General features: G+C 40.8%; 1 protein-coding gene across 2 annotated transcripts in view; it reads right to left on the bottom strand.

Moving 5' to 3' along the window:
* Nucleotides 1-427: 427 nt before the first annotated feature.
* Nucleotides 428-20,303, bottom strand: part of NECAB1 (N-terminal EF-hand calcium binding protein 1) — a 71,785-nt gene continuing 51,909 nt past the window's right edge. For both annotated transcript variants that reach the window (XM_074577406.1, XM_074577407.1), the window contains exons 6-13: nucleotides 18,662-18,798; nucleotides 16,142-16,251; nucleotides 13,718-13,794; nucleotides 8,978-9,031; nucleotides 7,025-7,137; nucleotides 4,836-4,913; nucleotides 3,706-3,797; nucleotides 428-790 (exon numbers count right to left, since the gene is read on the bottom strand). In XM_074577406.1, the coding sequence (XP_074433507.1) occupies nucleotides 762-790; nucleotides 3,706-3,797; nucleotides 4,836-4,913; nucleotides 7,025-7,137; nucleotides 8,978-9,031; nucleotides 13,718-13,794; nucleotides 16,142-16,251; nucleotides 18,662-18,798 (690 nt within the window). In that variant the 3' untranslated portion in view covers nucleotides 428-761. The remainder of the gene's footprint in view (nucleotides 791-3,705; nucleotides 3,798-4,835; nucleotides 4,914-7,024; nucleotides 7,138-8,977; nucleotides 9,032-13,717; nucleotides 13,795-16,141; nucleotides 16,252-18,661; nucleotides 18,799-20,303) is intronic.

The following is a 20,303-nucleotide window of genomic DNA, read 5'->3' as shown; positions in this document are numbered from 1 at the left end:
CTTCTTAGGGAAGAAAGTATTTCTACTTTGAGGTTTATGGCTATTTATGCTCTAACAGCAGTTTCTCTAATGACTTTTCAGTGAGCTGATGGTGATAAAATATTTTCTGAGTGTTCAGGACGTAGAGTTCAAAGCAAATTGGTTGTGAAATGTTAAGTTTGTGGATCTGAAGTGGGTTGGCACACAGGCAGATGTGTTTCTTCTTGCGAGGGTAGGGGCTAGAGGCTGTGAAGGGACAATGGTACTGCCTTGTCTTGCCGTGGGCAGAAAATTTCCTGTATGAGTGAAGTTCTGTATTGACACAAAAATTGTCCCTATGTTTATTCTCCTAATTAATGACTTACTGCTTCTCTGAAGCACAAGACATTTTGAAAACGTGTGTTCATGTTCATACCTGTTTCTTCTATAAAAGGAGAAAACAAAAGCATTAAGTAACAATTGTTTATTAACATAAGACTAAAACTTTTCACAAATATTTAGTCATACCAATCAAGATGCACTTTTCTGTGACAGTGTTGACTGAATATACACAATAAACAGTTTAGCATAGTTGTCTTATTTCAGCTTTTAGGATGCATCATTTCACTGGAGAAGGTAATAAATGTGCAGTTCTCCATATTTTAAAATGGAGAATACCACATCCATGATAACAAACAGTATCACAACATAAATTCATAATCCAGCACACCTGTACAGTGCTATATGGAAAGTTACTGTAATGAAGAACAATGTGACATTAACAGTATTTGGAACCACAGCTTCTAGTTGTTATTGAGGACCCACCACGATGCTGAAAGAGAGGAGAATTTATTTATTTATTTGTTAATATAAACAGTATTTCTTTCTCTACCTCTTGTAAAAAGCCTAAATAAAATAGCTATAATGTATATAAAGGAACATTAATTTATATATGAAGCTAATACTACTTCATTTGAAAACTGCATGCTTTCAAGGATGAGACCTCTCCAGGCAGGAGAGGAATACTTAAAATCTAGCAGAGCTGAATATAAGTGGTGGTGGTGGGTGGCTTTAGTGCAAGAATTTATATCGCTTTTTGATAACATACAAGGAAGCACTAACGTGTCATAGGTGCAGCTGCACAGAATGGAGTGCCCAGATCCCCAGAGAGCAAAACACATAAATCCTCGCTCCTGTTTGGCGGTGTGTGTCGGTATTTTCGCTGAGCGCTGTGTCCCCTGGGGGGTTGTGCTGCCTGTAATGACTTTCTTTCATGGTGACATTATTCAAACCTGGTGCTGTTCTTTTTACTCAACTCTAGGAATTAAGAGCGGTTTGCCCAAAAAGTAAGAGAATTGATGGACTTGTAAAATGTCATTGCCATAAAAAAAGGTCTGTAATCACCAGATTATAGTCAGGGCTGGAGTGAAACACGTGTACTTCTTCCTCACAGTCCCTCCCTTTTGCCCTTTTGAAATTGTATTTTATGCAAGACAGGAACCACAAGATTTATGGAGAGAGACAGGAGGAAGGAAAGGAATTGTGACTGTATCTGAGATGCCAAGGCCTGTTAGCAGAGGGGTGTTTGAGGCTCAGTAGGTTTTGCATTATTTGGGGATTAAATTCGTTAACGCAGCTTGTTTCTGTGAATTTGTCCATAAATCCTTCAATTTATGGCATTTTTATGCAAAATGTTATTTTCGAAGAAGAATGTTGAAAAGATACTTAAGAAGCCTACCTGAATTTGGCCTAGGAGTGGATTAATCAGTGGATTAATGAATTTTGGCCAAAAAAAATGCCAATTTAAGAGTTGATTTCATGGATTACATTGTCATAAATGTTTAACGGTTTTGCCCTAGCTTTTGTTTTCTTCACCAAAAGGTTCTCTAGTGTCCTCAGGTCCAGATCTTCTGTATAGATTAGGCATTCACTGAAGATGAACTGAGTGATTGATGCCACCCTGGTAGATTGGGCAGAAGCAATTTGGTGGGTTAACAAGTGTGGAAGTGATAATAATAGGTTTTGGTTGCTATTAACTTATGGTAGATGAATTTACTTTAGGATAATACTGGATCTTGAAATTCCATGTCTTCCTGAATCATTCTTAGCCAGGTAAGTGTAGCCTTATTAATTTTAATTAATCATGTGAGTGAAGACTCTTGGGTTGTAATCTTTGAATCAGATGCACGTTACAGTTTAGAATTGTTTCAGTTCTTAGTTAACCAGACGAGTGAAAAACTGTAGATGCATCTGAGCTAGGGTAAATTTGGTTTTAAAACAGAGCCTATCTATGTGCTAGTTGCAGACAGGTTGGGCTTTTTTTCCTGATTTTACGCTGGTATTACTTTACGGTGTCTAAAATCCTGTCCTAAAGTATACTGGTAGAGCTGAAGCCATCATGTTTTACTTCTTTCATATGTCTACACAAATACGATTTGTATAGATCACATATGCAAAGTACTTTGCATGAAACAGAAGTTCAAATGTCTGCACAGATTTCTAAATAACAGATAATCTATAAAACTGTAAAAATAACCGTGAATGCATTACTTACATTGCCCCCCCAGCAAGGACCACACAGTGAGAAATGCTGTTTCTATGGCAACCGCCTGCCAGGATAGAGCGCTGCAGACTGAAATCCTTCTTAGCAGGCAGGCGATGCTTTAATGAGCATTTTGAACCCAATTTCAGACACTTCTATATTTAGGCATTTGTAAATGATGTTTACATTTTATTGTATGTTAATTGTGCTTTAGCTGTGAACACTCCTGGGTCATACTCAGTCAAGCTCTTGGACACAAGGAAGTTTGGGAAAAGACCGCATTGTTTCCTATATCCGAGTTTGTATTAAATCCAGCAATTTCCCAGTAAGATGCAAGATTTGAAGGGATTCCTGCTTCACTAAGTGCAATCTCCTGACACTGCAGGAATCCCGGGCATATAATTGTGTGTTGAGATTGGACTCATGAGATCTAAAAGCGTCTTGGCTGGTTTCTTTTAAGGAGAAACACCAGTTATAGGACTATGTATATATTTTTTTCCTATTAGATGGGGTTTTATTATTTTAAATTTAGTCTGTACTCAGACATAGGGGAAATTCATTGTAATAGATTTGTGTTGCCTGAGATAAAAATTTTGCTGTCGTCTCTCTGAAAATACGGCCCTGATGCTTGCTTTGCCTCATCCGGCACTGTGTCTTTTAGCGGTCATTTCTCTGAGGACGAAGGTGTTACGTGCTCATTGGTTTGTATTAGAAATAGCAATTTGGAATCGTTAACACCTTGCTTTTTCAAAGTAGTTTGTTTTTTCTGTGTTTTAATGTAGCACAAAGCATGTACAAGAAATTGGTTTGTAAACAGAAATTATTAGTAATTAAGGTTCATGTCAGTCAATGTAAATATGATTAAGTTGAAGTCTTCATCAGCAAGCGATTTTTTGCCTGAAAGTCTTAAACAGGGCCTATTTAACTAATCATAAATAGTATTGTTTATTCTAGATACTTTCTTAAATAGCATATGCTAGCCGAACTTTCCATTGTATAAAATAAAGCACTATGGGTCTTATTCTTGCTGATGCATTTACATTTTGATGCTTAAAATAAAAACATTTGGAGTCCCTTTCTCCATCATACCTTGCCAAAGAAAATCTAAGGGTGATATTACACAGTGGTCCTGCATACGGAGCGCACTAATATAGCAGAACTCTTCACATGGAATAAACCAAAGAACGTGAAAAATTGGTATTTACCAGGGACTAGCATTGTTGTGATGAGCTCTGGAGTTTCCAAGAAGTCCACGTTACTCCTTTGGAATGTCTTGCTGTAATTCATTTGAAGGTGCCTAAATAGTTGTAAAAAATAAGAATGAGAAACAAGTTTTTTAAAGGGGCTAAAAATCTTTATGAGCATCAGAAATTTTACAATTAATGCTATAACAGAGATTCTGTGCTTCAAAACTTAGAAAATTATGACAGTGGGAGAGGAGACCAGTTCAGCTGTGAAGTTCCTGCATGTTATATTAAACACGCTTTTTCTTCTGCGTGCTTAACTGTTACCCTGATGCTCGTCTCTCGGTTGTGACTCCGTACAGCAATTCTTGTTCCAAGTGTGTTGACGTGTTACCGGTGTTCTCAAGTCCTTCTGAAAGTAAACTTTGAACTGGGGCTTTGTTCAAAAGGAAAGAAACTAAGCTTCAAGAGACTTCTCTGTCTTCCTTCAGAATGGTTTCTGTCTACAGGTTTAGGATTGTGGGGTTGGTTTGGGTTTTTTTTTAATAGTGAAAGTGGTTAAGGCAAATGTTTTTATTTCTACTCAATTTCTTAGCCATCTGCCTGCTGCAGGCTAGAACTCAGCTGGTAGGACTCTTAATCATTATAACACTTATTTTGGGCCCAAACCAGACATTCTTGGAGTCTGTTGGATGGGGTTTTGTGATGTGGATTTGGGAAGCTTTGGGACAGCCCCCCATGACTGCTTGCAAGCTTGAGTGTGTTGCTGGATGGCGTGCCTCCCGCCTCATTCATTTATTTTATTGTCATCATTGCACTATGGTAATATTGCTGTTTCTCTGTTCTTTTGTCTCTGATCACCTACCGTACATCTGATGCCGTACCTTTCTGTGTTCACTTTCAGGCATTTGCTGTTTCAACTAGCTGTGTTTTTCTGACATTTTTATTTATACATTTCAGTATGTTTTAGTCTTTAGCGATTGAAATATTGTTCTGAGGTGTTAACTATTACATATTTAGCAAGAGATGAATTAGCAGTATTTAAAGTAATTTATATTCAGTCCTTCTATGCAACAGCTCTGTAACTTTTAAAACTTTCTGTAGTCCAAAAAAAACCCCAAAACAAAAAAAAAAAAAAACCCAAAACTTACCTATTCCAGGCATTGCTGTTCTCCCAGAACTCATAAATAATGAAGCGGGAATCACTTGGAAGCTTCTGTATGGAAACACTAAGAATTGTAGGATAGAACTATTTAATCAAACACAGTTATTGGACATATGCATCTTACTCCAAATTGCTTATAAGTATGAACCAAATGCAGTGATTTTTGGAAAAGCAAACAAATTAAAACCCCCAAATAATAAATTTAACAAATAAGTGATTTGGGGAAATATACTGTGAATTATCTGAGCTTTTTTTTTTTTAAACTCCTGGAGTATTTTCACGGCTTTTTATTTATTAATATTTTATCTCAGTACACTTACGATGGACTCCTGAGAAACTAGTTTTTCATATTGCTCCAATAGCGCCATTTATCTAAAGAAATGCTAATCAGTAATACAGAAAATTAATCAAACTACTGTGGTTCAGGGAAAATCAGCTAATAGAGCATATTGCACATAGAGAACAGTTCAAGTAAGTTTGTAGAGTAACTTGTGCTGGTTCATTGAAGAATTACACTGAGAAGTCATCCTTTTGTACTAGAGATGCATCAAAGCGGCATAGAGTTTAGGTGCTTTGGAAGTGGCTAGCAATGGAGTGTAAAGACAGACAGGCTGATGTCTGCTGCAGATTCACTTTTAAAATAATACCTTTTGGTACTATTTACTTGTCCTTATGTCATTCAGCTACCAATTTATCATGGGTGAAAAATGACCCACAGAATATCTGCTGATCCTCTACACAGAATCATCTCGTTTATTATCCTGAGCAGAACAGCTTTCTCGCATTTAGGGTACTTAGACAGTTGGGTACTCAAATTGGTGTTTAGATGTATATCCCCCCCAAAATAAATATATATATATATGTGTGTGTGTGTGTGCGTATTTCTTTGTGTCCCCAAGTGTGAGATTGCTGATCTTGCTACTGATACGCTTGCAAACTGGCCTCAGATTATATTTCATGCTGCAATAAGAAATTCCATGCGATTTATTGGTTTTCTCCAGCCGTATGCAAACATACATTGTAAAATAGCAAAAATATCAAGAACTGTTGGAAAAAAGTCTACCATAAACAGCTACACTGAAAAGCAACCGGTAGGTGGCATTATAGACTTACCAAATGCCTGTGAACTTCGGAAAGAGTAATTTTTTGCCATCCTTTGTTAAGTTCCATTCCAGAGTCATGCAAGCTCTCCCCCCTGGCGTGTTTGCAATCACTACAGTATTTGGCTGGATGTTCATTTTTGGAAGGGGGCTACGGGGCTTCTCTTCTCTGTTTTTTTCCGGCTCTTGGCCCACAATAGAATTTTATTTTCCTCATCAGACTTCCTTTACAAGTGAACCACTGCAAAAAGGTCACTCGTCTTCCAGCTTAACTTACTTTTTCTGGTCTGTGTGGACACTAGTGATACAATCACCATTAAGTGTGATGATCTCCCAGCGACAAGGCTCATAAATTAGGGATGTGATGGGCAGCCTTTGAAGCCTTTGTATATATAGGAAGATCCTGTATTGTGTATACATTATAAAAATATTTATTTCATAATGGTCAGAGTGTGTACGGTAGTAGCTTTCTCAAGTATGTTAAATTTAGAAATTCAGTACAGTGGTGAGTCCTCAAAATTTGTTCTTAACCCAGTTCTAATATTTTATTTAATTCTAAAAGAAGCAAAGCAGAAATACACTATTTCATTGAAAATTTTGCTTTTTAATTTTTCACATTCTTTATTATGAATGAAAATTTTAAAATGACAGCCTCCCCTTGAAAGCTTCCAAACAGAGAACTGTCAAACAAGTTGATAAGTTGCTCTCTTGCCAGGCAAGCCCAAATGAAGGATGGCAAATGAGTTTTCCAATAAAGTGTCAGCCAGCCTAGGAGTGGCCATGAATTGATGACCTGCAGAGCTGAGAAGTCTTAAAAGATTGTTTAGCATCTTTGGGATAGCCTGTGTCATCATTTCTGATACTACTTAGAGTCTGCACATATATTTTGACATCTCTTTCTGATTTTAGTTGTCTTTGAAAAGCTTTGTCTTAAACACATACATAACCAGCCAGGAAAGAAGATGTTACAGGTTCTTTCTTCATAAATAATCCCGCTCCACTTATAGGTTATTCAAGAAATCGGACTACATTCCTTCCTTCAGCCCAGGGGCTGTACTTTGTACGTTGTACTTACTGCAAGCAGCCACCCTGCGAAGAAGCAGATTCCACGTACTGCTTCAGAGCAAGCCGGAATTCCTCGATTTCTTCTTCTATCACAGACATTTGACGTTGAACAATCATTATATGCTGATACAAAAACATTACAATATTACTGCCATGTCATCTTCTGAATTCCTTGTACTTTAAACTCCGAAAAGTCTGCCATAAAACAATGAAGCCCACAATCATCAAAAAAACCTCCACAGAAGTTCCTTTGAAGTTTGCGGTCCCTGTTTTAGTGCTTTGGAGTGGGTAAGTAGAAACACTTGAGTGTAGCTATTACAGAATCATAGAATCACAGAATGGTTTGGGTTGGAAGGGACCTTAAAGACCATCTAGTTCCAACCCCCCTGCCATGGGCAGGGACACCTCCCACTAGACCAGGTTGCTCAAAGCCCCATCCAGCCTGGCCTTGAACACTTCCAGGGATGGGGCATCCACAGCTTCCCTGGGCAACCTGTTCCAGTGCCTCACCACCCTCACAGGAAAGAATTTCTTCCTAATAGCTAATCTAAATCTCCGCTCTTTCAGTTTAAAACCATTACCCCTCATTCTATCGCTCCACTCCCTGATAAAGAGTCTCTCCCCATCTTTCCTGTAGGCCCCCTTTAGGTACTGGAAGGGGCTATAAGATCTAGAGCCTTCTTTTCTCCAGGCTGAACAACCCCAACTCTCTCAGTCTGTCTTCATAGCAGAGGGGCTCCAGCCTGCGGAGCATCTTCGTGGCCCTTATATCTCATCAGGCTGAGGCACAGAATGGAAGCTCCCAAAATTAGTGTTGATCTTAGAGAAACTGGGAGTTTTCAGAAATCTGGATGAGAGAGTCTTTTCAGAAGAGTCCAAAGCAAGTGTTTATCTTTGGAATATTCAACAATAAAGTCAGTGTGTTTCCTTGGATTAATCCTTATGCAAGCAGGGGTGAGTTTTGAGATAAGAACAATCTGTATTGGATGGAGTCTTACTTCCATAAAGTGCTCTTGTAGTCTTTTACCTCTCAGAGCTCTGACGCACGCCTGAATGAGATGCCTAAGGTAGCCCATGTTAAATGATGAATAGAGAGGGTTTTTTTTTCCCTCCACTGCAAAAACTGAACAATCTTTATAAGCAGGACTGTGGAAACATTTGGCAGTACAGAAGTCCTATTTATCCTGAATTATTATGGTTATAATTTAGTTAATGTAAGTACTTTACATATTGATTAATCCATTGGAGCATGTCAGTTTTTTTGCTAATGAAATATATAAAGAAACACCAAGTGCTGCTTAATTAATAAAACCTCCTGTCTTGTACAGCTTTTTAACTTGTTTCTGCCTTGATTATTGATACTGTTATGGCATGGATTATCCCTCCATCATAAGCAGCAGGAATGCTAGTGTATTTGAAAACTGATCTTGGGACATGAACTTAAGTTGATTTATGGTTATGATTTTGGTTTTCTAAGTTGTAATATTGATTACTGCTTAAGAGTAGAATAGATGCTCCCCCGTCTTGCCTGGTATGGCTTCCTATAGCAGTTTTAGGAGGGAGGGAGGGAGGCTGATTGTACAACCATGATTTAAAGCATGCATGCAGCATTAGGTGATCATGAGCTGAGAAGCTATCACCCTATAAACACTGCTGCAAAATTTGGTAAATCTTACAAATGACACCTTTCACTCCTTATGTGAGCTGACGTTTTGGCTCACTGTATCATTTGAAAACAATGCAAAAATGAATATAAAAGTTTCTCCTGCGTATTCTAAGTGTTGGTGTGTTTCATCTTACACAATGTCTTCTGCTGACTACAATGGATTCTTACCACTGAGAAAAGGGAGGATGGTCATTTTTTTATTTTTATTTTTTAACAAAAGAGATCACATGAGATTGTCGTCTCAATAGCTGGCATGGAAATCAAATGTCAAAAGTCATTATCTGGAAAAGCACTTACAGATTTTGCATTTTCTTCCAAAACTTCCTCTTCAAATGGCTCAAGCTTTAGGTCCTTTCAGGCAGTTGAAAAGAAAATAGAAATATGAGGCAATACTACAGCTGTATCCTGGTCTTACCTTTTTAACATGCTATTCTAGTAGCTAGATTCTGTTATATCTCCAGAAGTTATAATTAAATCCCTTCTTTATTAGCTGTAAGTCAAACACAAGCACTGTTTGCAGAATCTTGCATGTTTCAGTGGTTAAATCCAATCCAGGCTGTTCTGTAAAGTTTTATTTATAATGCTGAGCAGGTAATTTTTCATTTGTAACAAATCTGCTTGCTCACAAATGTACGTTGGACTGAATTTAGAAAGGACAGATACCTTCCCAAATTGACACATGGGCTATGGAAATGCAGAAGGACGGTCATTTGACATGAACGATCAGCTGTCGTAAAATTTTATACAGAAGAAACTTCTCAGGGGGAAGGGGTATGGTTGCAAGGGACTGTTTTCTAGCATTGAAAAAGATCCAGGTCAGGTTTCCGAACTGCTGCGCTTGCTTCTGAGGACAGACTGGGCAGCAGCAGCACAGAGATGCCCCTGTGAGGCAGGACTATCCTTGCTTATCACGCACACTGGATGCGCACTTCGTGAATCAGTGATTCATGCAAACACCACCTAGTAGCGCACACAAAATTATCACTTGCATGCTAGGCACGTGCGGTATCCTCTAACCCGGTGCCATATGGATACTCTGAAAAATATCCATACGCCTGAAAAAAAGCAGGTCGATTTGCAATAGGCGGTTGGAGCAAAATGTACTGTTACTGGTGCTTTGCTTCTCATTGCAAACTGTTGTTGTGTAACAAAGATTAAAAAACATTCTACTTGCAGAAGGGTGAGGATTGATTAACCTCAGAGCGGCGGGCATTTTGCCTGCACAAATACTGTACTGGCTGAAAAGCCAACAAGAGGTGCGCAGGTAGAATTCAAACGAGCAGGGGAGCTCCACCAGCAGCGGGTGGCAGAGCAAGGCAGGCGTGAAGCAGCGGTCACACAGCAGCTGCCGTGCAGCTGCGCCTCGCCTGCAGAATGCGCATAGAAAGGCACGAAATGGGGGTTCTATACTTTCCGTGCAATTTTTTTTCTAGGGCTAGTTATGGAAAAAGAGAGGAAAGGAACGACTCAAGCTGTACTGCAAACTTTCTTCTATGGTAGCAAGAGAAGAATATTTTTTCCGGTATATATAACTTTAGAACTTGAGGAGAAAAAGACAACTTATGAGACTGATTCATGGTTAAATTCATGTTTAACAGAAAACAGAAGAGTTAGATAACACCAAATCAGTCATTCACCAGGTAATTTTCTGGTAGAAACCACAGATGGATAACTTGCTGGCCCCCTCAAGAAGCTAAAAATACTCTATACAAGTTCTCCAGTAATATTATGTCATTAGACAGGGCAGGACTACACAGATGAGGTAAGTCTACACAGACAGCTTGCTGTCACCTCGGAGCATGCGAGCACTGGCACAGAGTCCTCATCCCTGTGGAAGGAGCACTCAGGCATCGGCCAACTCAAGAGAGCCCAATGCAGAGATGAGAGCTCCTGCCAGACAGTAACCATGCAGCCTGGAAATGAAAACTGACCAAGACTGCAGCTCACAGCTGAGGCTCTACGGTCCCTCCTCAGCCCAACCTCACCTCTGCTGAGAAGCAGTAGCTTCTGAAATTGCCTCTTAGTGTGACCGTGTGATCCTTCTGCTCTGCTTCAGGGCAAAGTCAAAAAGAAGAGCTTCGGTAGCTGCTGAAAGACAGCTGAAATGTAACACTTCTGTGGATGTGGTGGGCTAACCTGGAACATCAGCTGGGCTAAAAATTATTAACTTACTGCTGAGAGGTGGCATGTGTAATGGCTTTATCCCAGGTGGGAAGTGATGACCAGCACTTGGTCGTCACTTGATGTTTCTGTCTAATTCATTTCAGTCTGAAGTCCGTGGTGATCCATGCAATCAGCTCTTTCTTGACTTTGCCTTTTCTTCACTTTGCTTTGGAACAGAGTAGATGGGCTGACAGTCTCCTACTGCTAAGAGGCACCGACATCCTTTCTGCAGTCCATGTCCCAGTCATGACCCAGACACTGTTTTGCTAAATTTTGTTTAAACATGGATCACAGGATGCTCCTACTGTCATAAAGTGTAAGATTTAATAAAATGAGGACAAGAGGGAATGTCATTACTACAAAAGAATTCTCACAGTCTTTTTAATATGCCTTAGGACACTTTATAGGACCAGAAGTTTTACGATTTTTAAGTTGCATGCCTAATAAATTGTGGTTTTTTAGTTCACAGAGAGAAGTGCCGAGAGAAGAAAAATCAAAGGAGGTGGTCCTAGAGAAGCTGTGGAAATGGTGAACTTCTCACCTCTCACAGTTAGACCTGGCTGTGAGATACAAAGTCAAGCAGATGCAAAGTTAGGCAAAGGTGGATATAGTCTATCTATTGGCAGAAGTAGGTTTGTCTAGTTGCAATGTTTTATTAATCAAGTTTTATATCAATAAGGAGATAATTACGGAAGGTCTATGCCCTGCCCCTGTTTCCCTTTGGCACTGAGCTCCTTTTCAAACTGAGGTTCTCTGTCATCTGTAGCAGATTGGATCATTTTATAACATCCTTGTTGTAAGTTTATTTACTACAAAATAGTTGACTGCTTTTTGTAATTCTTGCATTACCAAGTTTCTTTTTCTTTTTTTCACTAACATTCGTTTAAATGTTAAGTTTCCTTAAACTCCTTTTGGGGAGGTCGCTGTGGCAGGCCCAGCGAGCTGCTGCGTCCAAAGCAGAGCTGGGAGTAAAACTGGACCACAAGCGAGAGTTACATTTCATGATGGACTTTGACATTTCAAAATCCAATTTATAGCTGTTCAGAAGAAAATCAAGTTGCTGCTAAAATGTCATTAACGTGGCAACTGCTGTGTAATTGCTTTTCTCATGCAGAAATGACCTCCAGGAGAAAGCTGGTGTGTGCAGGCAGAGGAGTGTGCCCTGGCCAGAGGCTTAATGGACTGAGCAGACCACGAGGAGCTGCTGAGCATAGCAAGGCACAGAGTGAGAAGCTGACAGAAGTTACAGACAGTGCCACAAGGAAAGGCCGAATTTCACAGCCGAATAAGGAGAAGCGATGCAAGAGACTGTCAGACCTCAGGGATAACCAAAGGGACTACTGGGCTCCTTTTCGGGAGCGGAGCCTTGCAAGGCCAGCAGGGCTGGGGGTGACCGTATCAGTAATGCAGCTCATCAGTAATAAGGCTGAGATGACAGAAATACCTAATTTTGGTCCCAAACTGGGACCAAAGGGGAAAAAGTAATTAGCGGCAGTTTGTTCATTTGGAAGGGAGCAATGGCAGAGAAAGGTCAGCGTGCTTGTCTTGCTGAGCCTTGTGTTGGATCACCACTGCTTATTCTGTCTTCTTGTTAACTCCCTTACTTAACTATTTTCTAGGTGTATAATTTGCTCAAGTTAGACTAGCGGGTGAATAAGAGGAGACACTTCTCTGTCAGGACCCAAGGTCTGCGCCGATGCTGAGTTACAGGTCATGAGTCCAGCCACAAATACTAGATGGACTTGAAGCCCATGATAGCGTTCATGGGGTGACTGTCCATCCTGATCAGCTGGAAAGAAGGAACAGGATCAGGCTGTTGCATGTTCATGTTTCCGCGAGTGCTGCCGGTCTGTTTGCGGGTGCTTGTGAAGGCACCTGTGCTGGTGTGTGTGGATCCATGTGTTTGGAGCACATGCAGAGCCTTGCTGGGATGGGCAGCATCAGCCTCACCAGGACTTGGACCAACTCCCGCCCTTCAACGAAAAACCTGGTCTCTTGTGGACCTGGAGTAAGAAATACCCTGGGGCCTAAGATCCACTGAATTCAGCCACTCCCTTAGCACCTATCTGAAATTGTCTGTTCTTCAATTGGGACATTTTATGTAGAGAACAACACAGGAATTTATAATCTTACTTTTTCTTCTGCTCTTCTTTCTCAAAAAAAAAAAGTCACCATACACAGACATAAACCACCTTTTATAACAAAAGAAATAGACATTTTCTGTACAGACAGCCATAACTCCAGTTTTTACAAGCCCTGGGAAGCCTTGGTAGTGTTGGATCCGACGGGTCATTTGTCAGACTGCCGGAGGGCTGTGCTTTGGCGTGGGAACTGCAGGCAGCCTCAGGCCTCTGGGGGCCAGTGCAACCCTGGAGCTGGGGCAGCTCCCACGACTCCCAGGTGGGATGGTGGGATTTGCATCAGCTTTTGTTTGAACTGCACTTACTAGGAAAGTGGTTTAATCTTTATAAATTAGTATTCTCTGACAAGGACGGAAGAAACAAAACTTTTTGTCAAGCTTTAGTGGGAAAGTTTGGAGAGGAAGAGAAAAAAATCAGATCCTAAAGTGAGAGGCTTGTCCCATGTTCCCCAAAAGAAGCGTAACTAAATACAATAACATCCTCCAGTCATAGAGTAATGTGACGTTTCAGTTCTTTATGAAAAGTTGGATCTGTGGTGACGGGAAAGGGAAGCCCAGGAAAACCACATCATGGTCTCATGAAATAGGAAAGAAGAAGGTGAAAGGAATAGGTGGTGTTGAAATTTTGCTCCTTATTGATTGGAAAGACTGCAACGGGGACATCGAAAGCATTTGTGGTTTAAGGATTGTCTTACTGAAAGTGAGAGAACAAACAGGTGAAAAGAAAGACATACCTTCTTTTCCAGCCTGTCAATCAGCTTTTGGAGTCTGTTTATCTGTGTCATCCACTGGCTGTCTTCCTCAGTCCAACCTTTGGAAAATATAAATAACAAACATTTATGAAATGTTACTAAAAGCTGGAACATTGTTTATTCATTTATTTTATATTAAAGTGTTTAGCTTGGCTTGCAATTTATTTTGCTTCTTAAAGATTGTGCTGTAACTTGTTTAATGTTCATTTAACGTAATGAAAGCATGGTTTTGACTACATTAATTATTTTCTTTTTTTTCAAGATACAATAGAAATCCAACACAGAATGAAAACTATATTCTAGATTAATGCCAGTGCTTTTGAAATCATGCTGATACCTGAAGAAAGGAATGTTCTTCTCTGCAGATGGAACCAGCTCATAACTTGAGCACCTCCTGCTCCAAATGCAAAATCATCTTGGCGGGGTGTGTGGGTTAAAGCTTTCTCTGTCTTAATATTTTTCTTAGTTTGCCATTTCTTAATCTTCTTTACATGAAAGTTTTTATAAAAGTAAGAGTTAGCTCTTCTGCATCATAGCAAGCCTCTCCCTGGGTCTCCTTTCAATTACATCCCATGGAGGGACCATGTGCTGTGTCTTTTCTGCAGTTCACCCCTGAGAGCACTGGTGAAGGTGAAAGAAATGCAGTCAAGACTGACTTAAACATGCTGGCATGGGCAGTACAGCTTAGGCGGTAGGATCTTTCTTCCTCCTGTAGAGAGACAGCAGACCTGCTGTAGGGCCCTGACTGCAAGGACATTGCCGCGGCCAGCCTCTTGGTGACCCCAGGGTTCCTGCCACAGTGCTTCTCCCAGCAGGACTCCAGAATTATTCAAAGGTTCCTTCCCAATAAAAATTACATTCTTATCATCAGCAGAAAAGAGTTAATTGGGGGTACATGTGCAGCTAAATGATTTAGGTTTCTGGCATGATATGTTGAAGGATCTGCAGGAGCCTCCTAACATCACAGAATGTCTCGTATGCATTAGGAATAAGGGGCTTTCTCTTCGTTCAGAAAAGTTCATTTAGCTGCAACAGATGCTTTTTACCTACACGCTGAGGGGTTTTCACTTTTGTTAGTCATCAGCAATATGATGTCTTAAGGGTTTTCTCGTGTTCTTCCATTAATTATGGATATAATCTTGCAGTGGACTCCATGGCTGATTTAATAACATTAACTTCTTCGCTGGGTTAAAAACTGGCTGGATGGTCGTGCCCAGAGAGTTGTGACTAATGGGGTGAAATCCTCCTGGCGGCTGGTCACCAGTGGTGTCCCTCAGGGCTCAGTTTTGGGGCTGGTTTTGTTTAATATCTTTATCAATGATCTGGATGAGGGCATTGAGTGCAGCCTCAGTAAGTTTGCAGATGACACCAAACTAGGTGGGAGTGTTGATCTGCTTGAGGGTAGGAAGGCTCTACAGAGGGACCTGGACAGGCTGGATCGATGGGCCGAGGCCAACTGTATGAAGTTTAATAAGGCCAAGTGCCGGGTCCTGCATTTTGGTCACAACAACCCCAAGCAACGCTACAGGCTTGGGGAAGAGTGGCTGGAAAGCTGCCCGGCAGAAAAGGACCTGGGGGTGCTGGTGGACGGCCAGCTTGACATGAGCCAGCAGCGTGCCCAGGTGGCCAAGGCCAACAGCATTCTGGCTTGTATCAGGAATAGCGTGGCCAGCAGGAGTAGGGAAGTGATCGTGCCTCTGTACTCGGCACTGGTGAGGCCTCACCTCGAGTGCTGTGTTCGGTTCTGGGTCCCTCTGTACAAGAGGGACATTGAAGCGCTGGAGCGTGTCCAGAGGAGAGCTACCAGGCTGGTGAGGGGTCTGGAGACCAGGTCATATGAGGAGAGGCTGAGGGAGCTGGGCATGTTTAGCTTGGAGAAGAGGAGGCTGAGGGGAGACCTCATTGCCCTCTACAACTACCTGAAAGGAGGTTGGAGAGAGGTGGGTGTTGGCCTCTTCTCCCAGGTGAATAATGACAGGAGCCGAGGAAATGGTCTGAAGCTGTGTCAGGGGAGGTTTAGATTAGATATTAGGAAGAATTACTTTACTGAAAGAGTGGTCAGGCACTGGAACAGCCTGCCCAGGGAGGTGGTTGAGTCACCATCCCTGGAGGTACTTAAGAAACATCTGGATTTGGCACTTCAGGGCATGGTCTAGTGGCAGAGATTGTAGGGATTTTTTTTGTGTGTGTATGGTTGGACTCGATGATCTCAGAGGTCCTTTCCAATCACGAAGATTCTATGATTCTACGACTCTATATTAAACTGAAGATTGATTTCTGTCAGTAAAGTACCTGAGTTAGTCACCATGTCTAAATTAAAGTTTTGAGAGGAAGATACATGTACATTTTTCTGTGTGTGTGTGTATGCATGTTTTTTAAATATATTTAAAGTGTAAAATACCATACCTGTGTTAAAATGAGGGCTATTTGGCAACAGGCTGTTCTTCTGAAGCCTTCGAGCTGAGCGTTTTCCTGGCCATTGAACCGAGAGCACTTCTGGTTTTGTTGGGCCTTGTCTGCACAGAAACACAGGAGACTTCACAAGGTAAAACATGTGGGAGAGCTCTCCTCTCTCTGCTCTCACAAAATGTCCTGGCGTGTTCCATTTTGAATTAAAAAAGGACAAATACCTATTAAGACCAACTGAATTATTTTCCAGATTTTCACTATTAATAATCAGTTGTGTTTAAGTTGCTAGTCATTAAAGAAGTAAAAAAAAGGAGGGTTAAACTGGTGTAAATGTATCTTTTAGGCAGAGAAAGCGCGAGGTCAGTGCCTGTCCATGATGTGGTTCTGACCTGACCTAAGGAACCCTTCACGCTGTTTCTTCATTCGCGACAGTTTTGTAGCATCTCTGCAGAAGAACTGAGGTTATAAGAACAGCCAAAAGTGAGATATGAACTTTAAACATTGACCTCTTCAGCTTAAAGATTGAAAAGATAAACAGCAACATGTATCTGTTAATGAAAAAGGAAAACTGATGAGAATTGGCTACTACTGGGTGGAGGGCAGACACATTTCTGGGAACAGTATTGAAACACAGCGGATACAGAAATGACTTATGTTTGTACTGCAGCAGCAGAGATGTTGAAGCCTGAGAGTTTGTGTGGGGGCTGCGGGCTGCCTCCACTTGGTTCTTCATCATCCAGATGGAGAGCAGTGAAGGAGCAGGGCTGCGGTTTAAGTTTTGAACAGTCAGTTGGACGAGTGACTGCAAGGAATATTGGACAAAAGTCTAAAAGTTCAGTATATAATTCAGATTCTGGTCACTGCTTTGGAAAGCTCTCTGGTCTCCTGAAGCACACAATGAAGGTCCACCAAAAGCTCACACGCTATATTAAGCAGATGTTTTAGGGTGGTATTTTCTGCAGCAAAAAATTCCTTCACGGTAAGCCAAATTATGGCAGTTCCCCACTGTGAGCACTCTTAAATTAGCTTAGGAACATCTTAATGGGATTTTGATTCAGACAGTTACGTTAAACATAATTGAAGACAATTTTACATGGGGACCAGGGCATCTGCATTAGGAACTAACTAATTTTCTCCAGAATAGTTGTAGTTAAAGTGCTGAGTTTGCCTGGGTTTTCCATTGCTACCTCAGAAAAATGGGGAAGATGGTATTTGGCTTAACAGCGGCATACCTCTTTCTCATATTTTTTTTAGACATAAATAGCGTAACTATAAAAATTCACCATCCAAGAGGATATTTCTGAACAGCTGTACTAATAAAACTGGAGAAAGAATTCTCCACAATGCCCTACCAGTCAATGTGGACAAGAAAGCTGGCAGCAAAAGGAAGGTTCATGTCACCCAGTTCTATGCACCCAAGTGAGTGGTTTGAGGTGATCTTTCCAGACTGTATTCCTAGTGAGGCTATCCTCACTGAAGTCAACTCAGAGAAGAAGCCAATGATCACTCCAGAGGATGGTTTAGATGACCTAAGTCAGGCTCCAGCCCTGAACTGGCCATTCGAGACTTCTTTCTCTCCCATCAGGTGTGGGGAACCTGGAAAGAGGTACGCATGAATGGAGGGGTACATGTACTGTGCACACTCCGTGCTCCCTCAGCCTTTCAAAACCTGTTTGCTTCCTGCAGTCAAGCTGCCAGCAAAAAAACCCCAGGGTGTTATTCATGTACTTCAGAGATTGCACAGCCATCAGCAAAGCAAGCAAGAAAATTACGTTTCCAAGAGAAAGACTGAAAAAGCAATGCATTTTAAAATGTTGAGATCTTCCTTGTCCATGCAACCCAACACCTTGTATTTTGCTTTCCTTATCATCTTTAACAATAATATACTGAGGAAAACAAATCCATGAAGCCAAGTACCTTTTCAAAAATGCTTTGATCCTTGATCTATGAGGTCATGATATTAAATTGAGCTAAACGCCTTGGATGGATATAGGTTACCCAGGTGATTGAGAATTTATAGAGTTATATGTTAACCAGTACTATGAGCCCTGTGGTCTAGGAAGCAGCTGTAACAAGCAAGAGCCTGGCTATTTCTCCTCCTAACATTGGGATGTTGTGCATGCAGGAATTAAAAGAAAATCATAAAGCTGGAAGAAACAAACAAGGAGACAGTCAATATTCTTAGTAATTTCAGAGCCCTTCACGCTGCAGTGGTCTGGTTTCTGCATTTGATATTAAATAGTCGATGGATTTTAAAAGAAGTCAAAGGAGCAGAGCCTCAGATGTAACAAAATGCTCCTCCTACATGCAACCCACCACAGGATCAGATTGGAACCTGCTCGTATTCAATTTCAGGAAAACTGTTAGTGAGTTCATATATGGAATAAAAAGCGTATCCTTATTTCTCCCATTACTCCCTACACCAGGTTGCTGGGTGAAATGTAAAATGGTCTCGGAGGTTCACAGTGACCCCATTCTTCGCCCCCTTCACCGCAGCTGGGCAGAAGTTTTGCTCACCTCTCCTGCCGAGTCTGCTCCTCCGTGGTTTCCATGGCACACTCCAGGGAGCTCTGCAGGGACTGAAGCTGGTTCAGTGTTTCCTTCAAAAGGAAGCGAGTCACAAACTGCTCCAAATTAGAAGCTTCCTGATAGTCCTAAAAATTACATTGGAGAAAAAAAAGAAAAAAAAGGTAAGGATTTGCCTACTATGTTAGAAATATGGGAGGGAAGATTCAGACTTAATTCAGAAAGGAAGCAGCTTGGATGCTTTGGTGTTTTTACACGCAAGCCACACAGGCAACCTTTATGTTTCTGGACAAATTTTATACATATACTCTGAATTTCCAGGTGTAGACGCTGATCCCACCCAAGATGAGAGAGGCCCAGCTGCACAATTGCACAACATAGTTCCTACTAAAAAAACCAACCCCTTTTCCTTGCATTTCTCAAGTCCAGTTGATGGCAGTACCACATTACTTTTTAAGCATGGAAAAGCCAAGATGTGATTGACAACCATAGCAGTGAAAAGGCGTTTATCTTGCTCACTGGTCTGTCTCTGACAGTGATTATGGGAACAGTCTTTGATCAGGAAATACTGCCCTGGAAAACTCCACCAGCAGTTTGGCTGAAGGACTGCCTCTGCCAGAGATAGTGCCTTTTGAATTTAACACTCTTTGACTGATTTTTGTTCCTTTAATTCGTTTCATTATTTTTGAAACCAAATATCTATCTATTCCATAATCACATGAAATGCAGCTAAGTGTTCTTTGTGTTGGAGCTTGGCTATTAGAAAAGTTTGCACCTCTATTTAGCGGTCGCTAAGGTTTCTTTCTGTAACTACATTTCCAATATATTTTACGTATTCAAAAATATGCCTATTTTGCAGAGATAATTTCAGAAAGAAATTCTTACGCCTGCTCTCTCCCTCCCTAATATGAGGTAAATAAAGAGTCCCTCCCCAATATGCAGGTAAATGCTGTATGAGGGGGTGACCTATACAATAATATAAACATCCCCTTTGTTGTCTTCTTAGTAAATGTAACCAAGAGGACAGAACAGACTCCTAGAGCCTCTGCTTACTGTGTACAGCTCCCATCAGGAGCAGAGAAGGAAAATGGACTTTCATCTCCTAAACTCAGAATTACTTTGTTGGCTCCTACTTTGATGAAAGCATGCTGATATTCATGTTTTTGTATACTCTGTTTATGTGTGCAAAAAAACTATTCAGATGATTTTGAAAGCTTTTTGGTACAAGCCCATCTAAAATGGTTTCATAAAATATGAGGGGCACTGAAAAAAGATTTCTCTAGTCACCACATCTGAAGATAGATTATGGTCTGTTATCTCTGAGCTTTGAAAAAAACCTGTCGTTTAAATGGCGTTGCCTCCTACTCTAGCTGAGAACCCACTGAATACTTTTGGCAATGCTTGTGGGGTTGTTTTAAGCTCTTCCCTATGTGAATTACAGCTGAAATGCCTTTTTCACTTTTAGACTTCTCTTTTCATGTATGTGTTTGCAATCAGAATACAAATACGAGATGTTTTGAAATTTAAATGTAAAATAAAAGATTGTAAGATAATAGCTTTGAAGCACTTTTCTCTCAAATGAGAGCAATCTTTTCACAATATATGTTATTAAGTTAGTTCTTATTGGAAGACT

The sequence above is a fragment of the Larus michahellis genome, chromosome 2 (genome assembly GCF_964199755.1).
Source record: "Larus michahellis chromosome 2, bLarMic1.1, whole genome shotgun sequence".
Classification (NCBI taxonomy): domain Eukaryota; kingdom Metazoa; phylum Chordata; class Aves; order Charadriiformes; family Laridae; genus Larus; species Larus michahellis.
The sequence above is the reverse complement of the archived record's forward strand: the minus strand, read 5'-3'. Positions and strand labels throughout refer to the sequence as shown.